This window comes from Odontesthes bonariensis, chromosome 11 (assembly GCF_027942865.1).
Source record: "Odontesthes bonariensis isolate fOdoBon6 chromosome 11, fOdoBon6.hap1, whole genome shotgun sequence".
NCBI lineage: Eukaryota > Metazoa > Chordata > Actinopteri > Atheriniformes > Atherinopsidae > Odontesthes > Odontesthes bonariensis.
In genome coordinates, this window is record NC_134516.1 from 5759895 (window position 1) to 5774554 (window position 14660).

A 14660-nucleotide genomic window follows, 5' to 3' on the forward strand; every position below is an offset into this window, starting at 1 on the left:
AGGATGAAGCCATGCTTACCCACGATTCCCACACGGGTTCCTGCAGCGAAGCAGCAGGGAACAAGAGGAAAAGCCTCAGTGATACTTACCCAGCAGCAAACATGGACATTTATCTGGCTCACAGGAACATGGTTTAAAGGATTTAAAATGGTAACCAAGACTAACATTTACAGAGTAGTTTAGGTTCTTTGCTTCTCATTGGTCAACTTAAACGTTAGGAGTGATAATCAGAAAGAGTCAGAACATTTCCTGGTTGTCCATGCAAAGGGTTGAGCTCACATCCATGCAGTGAAGAAGTGACACACACACACACACACACACACACACACACACACACACACTGTGTTTACAAGCCCTCAAATGATTTTTACACCGAGTAAGACTGAAAGAAGGTTCTTTATCTCATTTACAGACTCTAAAAACTGTGAAAAGTGAAGCTTTTAAACTTTAAAACCTTTTTTGTTGTGGCCATTTATGTTTGCAAATTATAAATTGTATCAATTCATTTTCTTCGGGCAGTTAGAATATACTTTAGTTAGTTCGGAATTAAAATCTGTAATTCATTTTTATATTTGAAATTGTTTAGAATACTTTGGTAACTTGCTCTGGCTCTTTTTGTTTGTCAGATGTCCGCTGTGAAGACGGGAGGTTTTGCTAAAATGATTTTTTGACCACTTTTTGAGCTTGTAAAATCAGATTAAGTTAACTTTCGTTTTTCATCTAAGTCGTAAGAGATTTTTAGTTATTGTTTTGTACATATATTTTTTAAACAATCAACTCTGAAGTGCGTGCAAGAATCAAACCACCCGTTGCCACTCATGGCCTTTGTTAGAAAATGTAGTTTGGAAACTTAAAGGGACAGTTCGCCTCTTTTGACATGAAGCTGTATGACATCCCATATCAGCAACATCATTTATGAACATTTTATTACCCCCTGCTGCGTCCTGTGAGCCGAGTTCCAGCCTCGTTTTGGCCTGCCTGCTGTGCAGACCGAAGTGCAGAGCGAGCAGTCCCCTGCTTCCGAGCAGCAAACACCGTAACAGGTGCGGCTGTCGGCAGGCGGCAGCAGGCAGTGATACGAAGGGAGAGAAAATAGGGCCAAGAGATTGTGAGGTTCTGACTTTTTCCTGGAGAACCATTTTGTGATGCAAATGTATTACATTACATTATGGTCATTTTGCAGACGCTTTTAACCAAAGCGACTTACAATAAGTGCGTTCAACATCGGTAGGCAAAAGAACTTCAGGTCACAAGAAATCATAAGTGCATTTCCTTCCAAAGCCAAACAGCTAAGAGCAGAACTAGTGCTAGAGTAAGTGCAATAAGTCAGATACCAACATATCATTGGTACCTGATATTACTCTTTTGAACGCATATTGTTTTTAGAAGCAAAACGCTTTATTTTTTAAACCCCAGCCAACTAGCCGGACTACCTTCATCAACACCAAAACGAGGCTGGAACTCTGCTCACAGGACGCAGCAGGGGGTAAGAAGATGTTCAGAAATGATGTTGCTGATATGGGATGTTATACAGCTTCATGTCAGAAGAGGCGAACTGTCCCTTTAAAAGGCCGCAACATTTTTAATTTAAAAGTTAAACTCAGCACCGTCTTTCACAGGAGTCCCAGCCCCACAGGAGGGGTTAATGTACTCCTTTGGGCCGACTCATCAGAGTGCTTGTAAACACTGTAAATCATCTCACAGGAACATTGCTCACACCCACCTTGGGCGCTGGAAATGTGACGGGCTGTAATACCTCCACATCCCAGTCCAGCAGGTTCACCCCCGACCAGGGCTCACACTGCTTCACACACACAAGCTAATGTTAAGAGGGTTCACTACCGACACAAACATCTGCTCTGCAGGCAGAAACACGAATAAAACACGATGCGAAGGTAAAGTGGGTCTGTTCCACTCGCACTGCTCAACATGTTCTGTTCCAAACCAAAACCACTTTATCAATAACTCCCCCAGTGTTGTGATAAAACTAATGAACCGTCAGAAATAAAGCTGTCGGTGACGGTAAATCTAAGGCTACATGCCCACGACAACGCTCTGAAGCATAAACGCAGATGTCTGTTTTTTTCCTCCACAATTTATCTGCGTTCTCACGAGCGTCTTGGGGGTGGATATCTGTCTACCCATAGGAACAGGGAAAACGTATGAAACTCATAAAACTCGCAGTTTGCCGATGTAGTATGCACGCCCCGGACGTAGGTGGCAGTAGCAACAATACCTTTGGTATTGTTAAATGAGTTATATTGTTATATATTAATAAATATGAGAAATGCCTGTTTTGTGGCTACTTCCTCCGCGTCAGTTGGAAGAAAATGGCGAAGCGCGGCAGCAACAACAGTACGCCTTCAAACTTTGTTTGGACAGATGATGAGGTCCAGTTGCTCCTGAACACGACACTGAACTACAAAGCCAGGAAGGCAGTGGATAATGTGGATTGGGAGAGTGTCCAAAATAAATATAGTGAGATAAGGGAGTCATTCAAGGAGAACTACCCACTTAACGTGTGCAAAAAACGCACTTCTGCGTTTTGAAGTGTTCCTACGGCGACGAGAGGTTGGATCGTTTTCAAGATCTCCACTCTGGGGGGCGTTTGCGTTTTCTCCGTTTTGAACTCCTAAAAACGCCGTCGCCGTGTGCAAGATAGGCACATCTGTCGAAATGTTCTGCGTTTATCTGTCGTTACCGTTGTCGTGGGCACGTAGCCTAAGATAACAGGATGTTGAACACACGGAGTTCCTCAGGGTTCAGTCCCCAGACCACTTCTTTTTACCTCTTCAGGTTCAGATGACACAAAACTGCTAAATATGTTCCCAAACTCGCCGATCAGAGGCGTCAAACGTCACAAGATTTAACTTCTGGATCGATCATTTCAACAAAAATACGAGTCAGTTTGTGTTTTTAGCTTGTGGGAATCAGTTACTCTGCAGATGTCAGTCTGACCTGCGGCGTCGTGCTCGTGGCGTCCATGTTAGCGACAGGCCCGTCCTCGAACAGGTCGACCTGCTCCGCTCTTGGATCCGGGGACGGCGTCAGTCTGGGCGGAGGCCGACTGGGCGGAGGACCGGGTTTCTGCACCACCAGCTGGGTTTGAACCACACAGCACACACGTGCACGCATGCAAACGAGGCAGGAGGACAGAGGCGTGTTAGTATTTACAAGGAGTCACCGTTAGGCTGCTTCAGAGCTTACACTGGAAAAAAATCAAAGTCTTACCAAGTATATTTGTCTCATTTCTAATTGAAATATCTCATTACACTTAATATAAGACACAACTGCCTAACAAGTTCCATTTCAGCCAGATATAGGGACTTGTTTTAGTACAATACATCTGGAATATCTTGTTAAATGAAAAAGTCTTGAAAACAAATTGTTTTGAGTCGGATTTCATATGAAACAAGCTTTTTGTTTTTTTATTTGAAGAGGTTTTTAAGCTAATTTCAAGATCACTTTTATCTCAAAAGTCCTAAATATCACATTTTATTTCAAGAAATCTTGACAAGCCGATTTTCACTAGTTCCATTGGCAGATTTTTTTGCTTATTTCAAGCAAAAATGTCTTTTATTTGTTGTTTTTCTACTTATTTTTGGAGGGGCATTTTTTCCCAGTGTAGATGTGTACATTAATCATTTATACGTTTGTTAGGACGTGGCAGTGTGCATGTGAGCTGATGTTTCGAGTGCGGTAGCATCCACATGCACATAATATATATTATTATAATATGTTATATTATATAACAACATATAATAAACTCCAACCATGTGTTTCAGCTGCTAACCCCAAACTATTCACAACTGAGGGAAGTCGGAAGCATTTCAGATGAGCCTATGAGAAGGCCGTCCTCCAGCTTCACTGCCCACAGAAGGGAGCAGATCCACGGTGTGCAACGGCGCGTCGTCACGTGGGAAGATGGAGCATCAGACAGTGTCATGTGACATCATTGTGTCGGGTGAACGGGGATCAATGGTGAACGGGTACAACAAAGCTCAGGCACCAAGCAGACAAACAGAAACCAGTGTAGAAACACAGAGACTTTAGAATAAATGTGTCCTTCAGTGGGTCTGAGACCGAGGTCAATATGACCTCGGTCATATGCTGGATCTGCTGGATCAGGGGTTCACTTAGTTTCTCACACTGCTGCTACCAGCTGCTGGATCAGGGGTTCACTTAGTTTCTCACTCACTGCTGCTACCAGCTGCTGGATCAGGGGTTCACTTAGTTTCTCACTCACTGCTGCTACCAGCTGCTGGATCAGGGGTTCACTTAGTTTCTCACTCACTGCTGCTACCAGCTGCTGGATCAGGGGTTCACTTAGTTTCTCACTCACTGCTGCTACCAGCTGCTGGATCAGGGGTTCACTTAGTTTCTCACTCACTGATGCTACCAGCTGCTGGATCAGGGGTTCACTTAGTTTCTCACTCACTGATGCTACCAGCTGCTGGATCAGGGGTTCACTTAGTTTCTCACTCACTGATGCTACCAGCTGCTGGATCAGGGGTTCACTTAGTTTCTCACTCACTGATGCTACCAGCTGCTGGATCAGGGGTTCACTTAGTTTCTCACTCACTGATGCTACCAGCTGCTGGATCAGGGGTTCACTTAGTTTCTCACTCACTGCTGCTACCAGCTGCTGGATCAGGGGTTCACTTAGTTTCTCACTCATTGCTGCTACCAGCTGCTGGATCAGGGGTTCACTTAGTTTCTCACACTGCTGCTACCATTTGCTGGATCAGGGGTTCACTTAGTTTCTCACTCACTGCTGCTACCAGCTGCTGGATCAGGGGTTCACTTAGTTTCTCACTCACTGCTGCTACCAGCTGCTGGATCAGGGGTTCACTTAGTTTCTCACTCACTGATGCTACCAGCTGCTGGATCAGGGGTTCACTTAGTTTCTCACTCACTGCTGCTACCAGCTGCTGGATCAGGGGTTCACTTAGTTTCTCACTCACTGATGCTACCAGCTGCTGGATCAGGGGTTCACTTAGTTTCTCACTCACTGCTGCTACCAGCTGCTGGATCAGGGGTTCACTTAGTTTCTCACTGCTGCTACCAGCTGCTGGATCAGGGGTTCACTTAGTTTCTCACTCACTGCTGCTACCAGCTGCTAGATCAGGGGTTCACTTAGTTTCTCACTCACTGATGCTACCAGCTGCTGGATCAGGGGTTCACTTAGTTTCTCACTCATTGCTGCTACCAGCTGCTGGATCAGGGGTTCACTTAGTTTCTCACTCATTGCTGCTACCAGCTGCTGGATCAGGGGTTCACTTAGTTTCTCACTCACTGCTGCTACCAGCTGCTGGATCAGGGGTTCACTTAGTTTCTCACACTGCTGCTACCAGCTGCTGGATCAGGGGTTCACTTAGTTTCTCACTCACTGATGCTACCAGCTGCTGGATCAGGGGTTCACTTAGTTTCTCACTCATTGCTGCTACCAGCTGCTGGATCAGGGGTTCACTTAGTTTCTCACTCATTGCTGCTACCAGCTGCTGGATCAGGGGTTCACTTAGTTTCTCACTCACTGCTGCTACCAGCTGCTGGATCAGGGGTTCACTTAGTTTCTCACTCACTGCTGCTACCAGCTGCTGGATCAGGGGTTCACTTAGTTTCTCACTCACTGCTGCTATCAGCTGCTGGATCAGGGGTTCACTTAGTTTCTCACTCACTGCTGCTACCAGCTGCTGGATCAGGGGTTCACTTAGTTTCTCACTCACTGATGCTACCAGCTGCTGGATCAGGGGTTCACTTAGTTTCTCACTGCTGCTACCAGCTGCTGGATCAGGGGTTCACTTAGTTTCTCACTCAGAGCACATTGTACTGTTAAATCTGTCTCCAAACACCTCAAGTTGCTCAGAATGATGTCATGAATATTATTTCAGAGCCGTAACGTTTACATTTGATTCTAAATCCTGAAAGTTCTGAGTTCTAAGAGGAGACGTTGGATGAGTCCGTTTACCTTTGGTGCTGAACCGCCTGTTTCACTGTGGTTGGTTTCCTCACTGACAGGAGAAAAGAAGGAGAGAAGACGATAAGTCAGACACGGAATAAGAGAAAAAGACAAACTAATCAGCAGTTCTCTGCTCCTGCCACACGAGGGCGCCAACGAGCTTCAAACAAACACCAGCGGAGTGATACGGGCCAGGCGTGTCAAAGCAAACAGGCACACACGGACCCACAGCAAGTAGTCCGTCAGGCGATTAATATGAAGCTTTCAGATTTATTGATAGTTTGCGTCATACATCAAGCATAAATGGAAAAAAATATATATTTAGTGACAAAACAACCACATGATTCAGTAACTCGACAACTTTTCAAGAAAATTTTGATCTTCTCAAGCGTGTTAAAGATTAGGAGTTAAAGGGATAGTTCGCCTCTTTTGACATGAAGCTGTGTAACATCCCATATCAGCAACATCATTTCTGAACATCTTCTTACCCCCTGCTGCGTCCTGTGAGCAGAGTTCCAGCCTCGTTTTGGTGTTGATGAAGGTAGTCCGGCTAGTTGACAATATGCGTTCAACAGAGTAATACATTTGCATCACAAAATGGTTCTCCGGGAAAAAGTAAAGTGTTTTTTGTTGTTGGTTTTTTTAAATGTTTTTTTTATTTTAATTTTTTTAATAAATTAAAAAAAAAAATTTACAATTAATTTTTTTTTAAATAAATTTAAAAAAAAAAAAAAAAAAAAAAAAAAAAAAAAATTAAATGAAATAAAATAAAGCGTTTTGCTTCTCAAAACAATATGCGTTCAACAGAGTAATACATTTGCATCACAAAATCGTCCCTCCAGAAAAAGTCAGAGCTCACAATCTCTTGGCCCTATTTTCTCTCCCTTCATATCAATGCGTACAGCCACCTAGCGACAGCCGCACCTGTTACGGTGTTTGCTGGTCGGTCTGCACAGCAGGCAGTGATACGAAGGGAGAGAAAATAGGGCCAAGAGATTATGAGGTCTGACTTTTTCCTGGAGAACGATTTTGTGATGCAAATGTATTACTCTGTTGAACGCATATTGTTTTGAGAAGCAAAACGCTTTATTTTTTTAAAATTTTATTCATTTTTATTTATTTTTAATTTTTTTAATTATTTTTAATTTATTAAAAAAATAAAAATTAGAATAATAAAACAAAAAAAAAAAGAAAGAAAACGCTTTATATTTCAAACCCCAGCCAACTAGCCGGACTACCTTCATCAACACCAAAACGAGGCTGGAACTCTGCTCACAGGACGCAGCAGGGGGTAAGAAGATGTTCAGAAATGATGTTGCTGATATGGGATGTTACACAGCTTCATGTCAAAAGAGGCGAACTGTCCCTTTAACTGTTAGTCAGACCAAGTCAGCGTCTGAGTGATGCACTGATCAAACAGCAGGGTTAGGGTTGTGGACACACCTCTGCAGGCCGAGCATGCAGCAGCTTTTACCTCTTTGCTCCGTCGCCCGTCTTAGACGCCGCAGAGTCATCTTTTCTGCAGCAGGAGGCGCCGTGAAGGACATTATTTTCATTTGCTCTACATGTTCATGCATCTTTAAAGTGTCCGACTGAACTCACTTGAACTGCCGCTGCTCCTCCAGCTTGGTCATGATGTCGTTCAGGTTTTGGCTGAGCTGTGGAGGCGAGAGGAGATGCAGACGTTACCGACCGACCCACCGATCTTTATAGTTCCAGCGATTTCAAGTTATCGTGTGGCTCACTTTGCTCATTTCTTTGTGGAACTTCTCCTGATGACCTGCCAGGCTCTGGAATGCGTTAACGTAGACGCCAACACGTCTGCACGCACACACAAACACGTCATTAACCACCTGAGCGCTCGCTGCAGAGTCGGGCTGTGTTCCAAACCGCATACTGCATACTCATCGATCAGACAGTATGCAGAGCGTTTACCCACAATGCATTTCGCTCCTGCCCGAGCCGAAATCAGCCGGCCTGAAGCTGATTTCCCTTAAGCTCTAAACTCTGTAAACTTTAGCAACATTTGAAACATTTTCAGGTGAGAAAGTAGTCGTTTAGATCCCCAACGTGTTGAAAACCTGACAAAATACCGGCTGTTTACAATTTTGTTCCCATGAATTTGGCGCTACTAAAGCTAGCCGCAGTGAGCAACGCACTTCCTGTTATTTTCACAAAATAAAATACCTGTTGCCTTTTATCATAGGGAAAGCCATTAGGATACAATTGGTGCTTTTGTTTTGAAAACAGGAAGTGAACCTACCCTCGTTGTAGCTAGCTTGAAACTGCCGTTTTGACAGGAAATGACGATCGGCGACGTCACGTTACGTTGCATCTTGGGTAGTTTGAGTATGAGTAGTAACCTCATGATGCATACCCAACATTTCAGAGAATCTAGTATGCATCCGGGAACTTAAAAAAAGTTAAAGTTAGTGGGAGTAGTGGGAGAAGTAGGCGATTTGGAACACAGCGACTAACTTTAACTTTTTTTAAGTTCCCGGATGCATACTAGATTCTCTGAAATGTTGGGTATGCATCATGAGGTTACTACTCATACTCAAACTACCCAAGATGCAACGTAACGTGACGTCGCTGATCGTCATTTCCTGTCAAAACGGCAATTTCAAGCTAGCTACAACGAGGGTAGGTTCACTTCCTGTTTTCAAAACAAAAGCACCAATTGTATGGTAATGGCTTTCCCTATGATAAAAGGCAACGGGTATTTTATTTTGTGAAAATAACCGGAAGTGCGTTGCTCACTGCGGCTAGCTTTAGTAGCGCCAAATTCATGGGAACAAAATTGTAAACAGCCGGTATTTTGTCAGGTTTTCAACACGTTGGGGATCTAAACGACTACTTTCTCTCCTGAAAATGTTTCAAATGTTGCTAAAGTTTACAGAGTTTAGAGCTTAAGAGAAATCAGCTTCAGGCCGGCTGATTTCGGCTCGGGCAGGAGCGAAATGCATTGTGGGTAAACGCTCTGCATACTGTCTGATCGATGCAGTATATAGTAGGCGGTTTGGAACACAGCCTCGGACTGTTTCTCACCTGTCCCACAGTGCAGGGAGCTCGTCTTGTAACTCCACGTTCAGCTCCTCAAATATCTTCTGAGCTCGGCCCAGATCCTCCTCTGCCTGGAAAACACACACACACAATAATTCATGATGAACCGTCTCAGGTGCAGCCGACACACGGCTTCATCCAGAGGCTGCAGGCTCTTTGGGGATCAGACTGTGACTCTGCAAACACAGACAGAGGATAACAAGCTAACAAACATCTAAATGTGGAAATACAAAGCGGAATACACATGACTGTGGAAACATGTGGATGAGAAGCTGAATATAAAGCTCTGCTGGGGTTCACACCCCCCCATTAACACTGAACCACATGTTACTTTGTGTGTGAGTCACACGATATGCAACAAAAACCGATAAACATTTGGGGATAAAACGGTTTGAGGAGTAGAAGCAGCCTCAGCGTTACAGCCATCTTTGTTTCCATCAGTTTCTTTCTCTGTGTCCAATTTTATCAGACCAGGTTCAGCTTTTTTCTGCCTCTTTTCTCAGACCAGATTTTGCAGTATTCTGAAGATATTTACAGAAGGATTTGTTTATAAATCATTCCTGGCCTGATTTATGTGACAATATAATAAAAAAATATGGCGAAAATCAATGTTTTTTAGGCTATGGACAGTATATTTTGATTTCCTCGGAAATGAAAGCAGATATCCTAAAATCCCTCCATAATTTTCTTTTCACTTTGTGTGTAAACAAAAGGAAAAAAGAATTTTGCACCTGGCTTTGCATATATTTCCGGAAGCTAGATCTGAACATATGATAAATGTCCGCATATTTAATGAGATAATGCCTAATTTGCATAATTAAACATACAAATTTCTAAAACTTGTAATACATTTTCTTTTCATACTTGTATAAGTAATCAACTGAGGAAGTTTCATGGTGATATCTATTATTTTAAAATATTACCCTATTCACCTGTAGTGTCTTTCCCTCTTCTTCTACCCTGGTCGGTGTGTTTAACTCGTGAAATGAAGCTCCGAACTATGCACAGGAAAAAATCTAAATCTTACCAAGTATATTTGTCTCATTGAGTATCTCATTACACTTAATATCAGACACAACTGCCTAACAAGCACCATTTCAGCCAGATATAGGGACTTGTTTTAATACAATACATCTGGAATATCTTGTAAAGTGAAAAAGTCTTGAAAACAAATTGTTTTGAGTCATATATCACATGAAACAAGCTTTTTTTTTTCATTTGAAGAGGTTTTTAAGCTAATTTCAAGATCACTTTTAACTCAAAAGTCCTAAATATCACATTTTATTTCAAGAAATCTTGACAAGCCGATTTTCACTAGTTCCATTGGCAGAGTTTTTTGCTTATTTCAAGCAAAAACGTCTTTTATTTGTTGTTTTTTTACTTGTTTTTGGAGGGGCATTTTTTCCAGTGTGTGTTGAGTGTGAAGAGAAATTTCAGGTGAGAACCCGGTTCAAGGTTTACATCATGTGAGCCCAGGTTCGGTTGCTAATTTTGCCCTAAATTTATTTCAAACCAACATTTCATTCGTAAACTGAGTGGCGAGTTAGTGTTGTTTTCATTATTTATTTATTTTTAATTTTTTTATTTATTTATTATTTATTATTTATTTTTATATGAATTATTATTATTATTTTATTTTATATATATGAATTATTTATTTATTATCATTTTCATATTATCATTATTTCAACTGAAGTGAGTGCAAAAAAAATAGTAGTAAAAACAAAGAAAATATTGATAAATTAAGCAGAAATCGGTCCCAGGGCGTTTGATGCTGGTCATTTATCTGGAATGATTAGGTTTAAATAAAATAAATTCATTTCCACTTGAAACCTAAAACCTTTAACTGAAATGTGAGCAGTAGAAGACTCTGTATTTGTGAACTCACTACACCTCTCAGAGCGCGGCTGCTTCTCGGGTTTTTGAGGGTGAGGAAGGGGAGATGAACCAGAGTGTCACCTGGTTGTAGGAGAGGTTAGTCTGAGCCACCTGGTGGGCTGATATCAAACCCTGAGCCCAGCTGGGAGCCGCCATCTCCAACAGGGCTGCTGGCTAACCATCACACACCATGCAAGAGAAGAAGAGGAAGAGGAGGAGAAACAGCAAACAGGGACAGTTCAAGACAAATGCAAACATGTTCATTAGCATTTCAGTGAGAGAAAACCATTTCAATGACATTTTAAATTAGTGTGAAGCTGTTCTGATGGTTTGTTTTAAGGTGGTAAACAGATTCTTATCTCCAAAAACACTCAAACATCTCAAGACATTCAACAGAACAGATTCGACCTCAGAGTTTATCAGGTCCAAAAAAAGGTTGTGACGCTGAGAAAAAGGTAAATAAAAACCAACATTTTAAAAACAGTGACTTTTCATGCAGTGGTCAAGTTTTAGATTTTAGATATGTGTTCTTTCAACCTGCTATAAAGAAAACGTTGAAAACATAAATTTAAATGTTTATTTCATCACATTTTGTTTACTCGCAGCAGTGCGTTTCGCCCCCCCTATTTAAATCTTTAAATGCCGTTTTCTCAAAATCAGTTTTTCGTATTTTTCCAGTATCAATATCTCAGGGAAAAAAAAAAAAAACAGTGAACTTTTTTCTGCTGTTTAAATGTTTTTATAATTCACGGGTCAAAAATGACCCATAAGACAATCTTTGTACCCTAGTGGAAACATAAACAAAAATAAAGTGTGACTTTTTCTAATGATGAGGCTCCCTTTAGAAACAGTCATAAAATTTCAAGTTGGAAAAAGATAGTTTAAGGTATTTTTTCTACAGATAAACATGGTGGTGGGTCACTTTTGACCTGCAAGACAACATGAAGGGTTTATTCTGCGCCCACACCACCTTAAGTCAAAAACTGCCCCTTTAAACCTGAATAAAAGCATGCTGAAACACACACAAGCTGCCAGTAAAATGCACACACACACACACACACACGCACACACACGCACACACACGCACACGGCTGGTTACCTTGGCGATCTTGGCCTCGTCCTTCTTCTTGCCTTTCTGTAAGGAGGCGAAGTGATGGCGAGCGCTGTCAAAGTCCACCATCTTCCTTTCGCGCTTCGCTATACGAGCCTGTTGGACATCACAACAAGCGTCTGAGCAGCCTGTTCACGTGCACGCGCACGTGTTCTGAAGCCTACTTTAAGTTCAAATTCTGCTTTTCTAAAACTAAAATACATTCAGTCATGGTAAACTTCAGCCAGACTGTATATGGACAGATTACACTGGAAAAAATCAAAGTCTTACCAAGTATATATTTGTCTCATTTCTAGTCCAAATATCTCATTACACTTAATATAAGACACAACTGCCTAACAAGCACCATTTCAGCCAGATATAGGGACTTGTTTGAAGACAATACACCTGAAAAAGTCTTGAAAACAAATTATTTTGAGTCAGATTTCATATGAAACAAGATTTTTTTTCATTTGAAGAGGTTTTTAAGCTCATTTCAAGATCACTTTTATCTCAAAAGTCCTAAATATCACATTTTATTTCAAGAAATCTGAAAAAGCCGATTTTCACTAGTTCCATTGGCAGATTTATTTTGCTTATTTCAAACAAAAACGTCTTTTATTTGTTGTTTTTTTACTTATTTTTGGAGGGGCATTTTTTCCAGTGAATAGATTTATTTATTTTTGACCAGGGAAACTGTCCCCATCTGTATTTTTCTGTAAAGTCTGTCCCTCCTTCCACTCGCTTCCCCTGAGTCTCTTCCCTCAGCTGCCTTCACTCACTCATCACCCTCCCATGCATTTAAGCTCCCGGTTGTCATAGCAACCCGTGGTTTTCCCCCGTCAGTCTTGAGCTGGAAGGAGTTCAAATGCAGAGGAGGGTGGACTAAACCAACTGGGGACTAAACCAACTGGGGACTAAGCTAACTGGGGACTAAACCAACGGGGGACTAAACCAACTGGGGACTAAACCAACTGGGGACTAAATCAACTGGGGACTAAACTAACTGGGGACTAAACCAACTGGGGACTAAACCAACTGGGGACTAAATCAACTGGGGACTAAACCAACTGGGGACTAAACCAACTGGGGACTAAATCAACTGGGGACTAAACTAACTGGGGACTAAACCAACTGGGGACTAAACTAACGGGGGACTAAACCAACTGGGGACTAAATCAACTGGGGACTAAACTAACTGGGGACTAAACCAACTGGGGACTAAATCAACTGGGGACTAAACCAACTGGGGACTAAACTAACTGGGGACTAAACCAACTGGGGACTAAACTAACTGGGGACTAAACCAACTGGGGACTAAACCAACTGGGGACTAAACTAACTGGGGACTAAACTAACTGGGGACTAAACCAACTGGGGACTAAACGAACTGGGGACTAAACTAACTGGGGACTAAACCAACTGGGGACTAAACCAACGGGGGACTAAACCAACGGGGGACTAAACCAACTGGGGACTAAACCAACTGGGGACTAAACTAACTGGGGACTAAACTAACTGGGGACTAAACCAACTGGGGACTAAACTAACTGGGGACTAAACTAACTGGGGACTAAACTAACTGGGGACTAAACCAACTGGGGACTAAACTAACTGGGGACTAAACTAACTGGGGACTAAACTAACTGGGGACTAAACCAACGGGGGACTAAACCAACTGGGGACTAAACCAACTGGGGACTAAACTAACGGGGGACGAACAGACTGAACAGAAACGACAACAAAAAGACCGAAACGTAAAAATAAGGAAGTGTTTTCCTTTTATAGAGACACCAGCTCGTGGATTCTTTCTCCTCTTTGTGGTCTCTTAACTTCCTTTATTTGTCATTAAAAATCTCTTTATCGTCTCTTTTGGGCCTTTAGTTTCACCTGGTGGTTATCGAGTCTCCCTGAGGTCTTTATGCCTCCGTTTCTGTTCTTTTTGGATCTGTTTCTGTTCATTTTGGATCTGTTTCTGTTCTTTTTGGATCTGTTTCTGTTCTTTTTGGATCTGTTTCTGTTCTTTTTGGATCTGTTTCTGTTCTTTTTGGATCTGTTTCTGTTCTTTTTGGATCTTTTTCTGTTCTTTTTGGATCTGTTTCTGTTCTTTTTGGATCTGTTTCTGTTCTTTTTGGATCTTTTTCTGTTCTTTTTGGATCTGTTTCTGTTCTTTTTGGATCTGTTTGTAGTCATTTTGGATCTGTTTCTGTTCTTTTTGGATCTTTTTCTGTTCTTTTTGGATCTGTTTCTGTTCTTTTTGGATCTGTTTCTGTTCTTTTTGGATCTGTTTCTGTTCTTTTTGGATCTTTTTCTGTTCTTTTTGGATCTGTTTCTGTTCTTTTTGGATCTGTTTGTAGTCATTTTGGATCTGTTTCTGTTCTTTTTGGATCTGTTTCTGTTCTTTTTGGATCTGTTTCTGTTCTTTTTGGATCTGTTTCTGTTCTTTTTGGATCTGTTTCTGTTCTTTTTGGATCTGTTTCTGTTCTTTTTGGATCTGTTTCTGTTCTTTTTGGATCTGTTTGTAGTCATTTTGGATCTGTTTCTGTTCTTTTTGGATCTGTTTCTGTTCTTTTTGGATCTGTTTCTGTTCTTTTTGGATCTGTTTCTGTTCTTTTTGGATCTCTTTCTGTTCTTTTTGGATCTCTTTCTGTTCTTTTTGGATCTGTTTCT

The 14660-nt window shown here is 41.7% G+C and overlaps 1 protein-coding gene across 2 annotated transcripts in view; it reads right to left on the bottom strand.

The window, feature by feature from the left end:
- bin1b (bridging integrator 1b) overlaps window positions 1-14660 on the bottom strand; it is a 39008-nt gene that overhangs the window by 5478 nt on the left and 18870 nt on the right. Inside the window, exons 6-14 of one of the 2 annotated variants that reach the window (XM_075477331.1) lie at window positions 12000-12107; window positions 9008-9093; window positions 7705-7780; window positions 7562-7617; window positions 7434-7478; window positions 5969-6011; window positions 2959-3099; window positions 1724-1819; window positions 20-40 (exon numbers count right to left, since the gene is read on the bottom strand). In XM_075477331.1, the coding sequence (XP_075333446.1) occupies window positions 20-40; window positions 1724-1819; window positions 2959-3099; window positions 5969-6011; window positions 7434-7478; window positions 7562-7617; window positions 7705-7780; window positions 9008-9093; window positions 12000-12107 (672 nt within the window). The remainder of the gene's footprint in view (window positions 1-19; window positions 41-1723; window positions 1820-2958; window positions 3100-5968; window positions 6012-7433; window positions 7479-7561; window positions 7618-7704; window positions 7781-9007; window positions 9094-11999; window positions 12108-14660) is intronic. The other variant, XM_075477330.1, reaches the window with a different exon arrangement.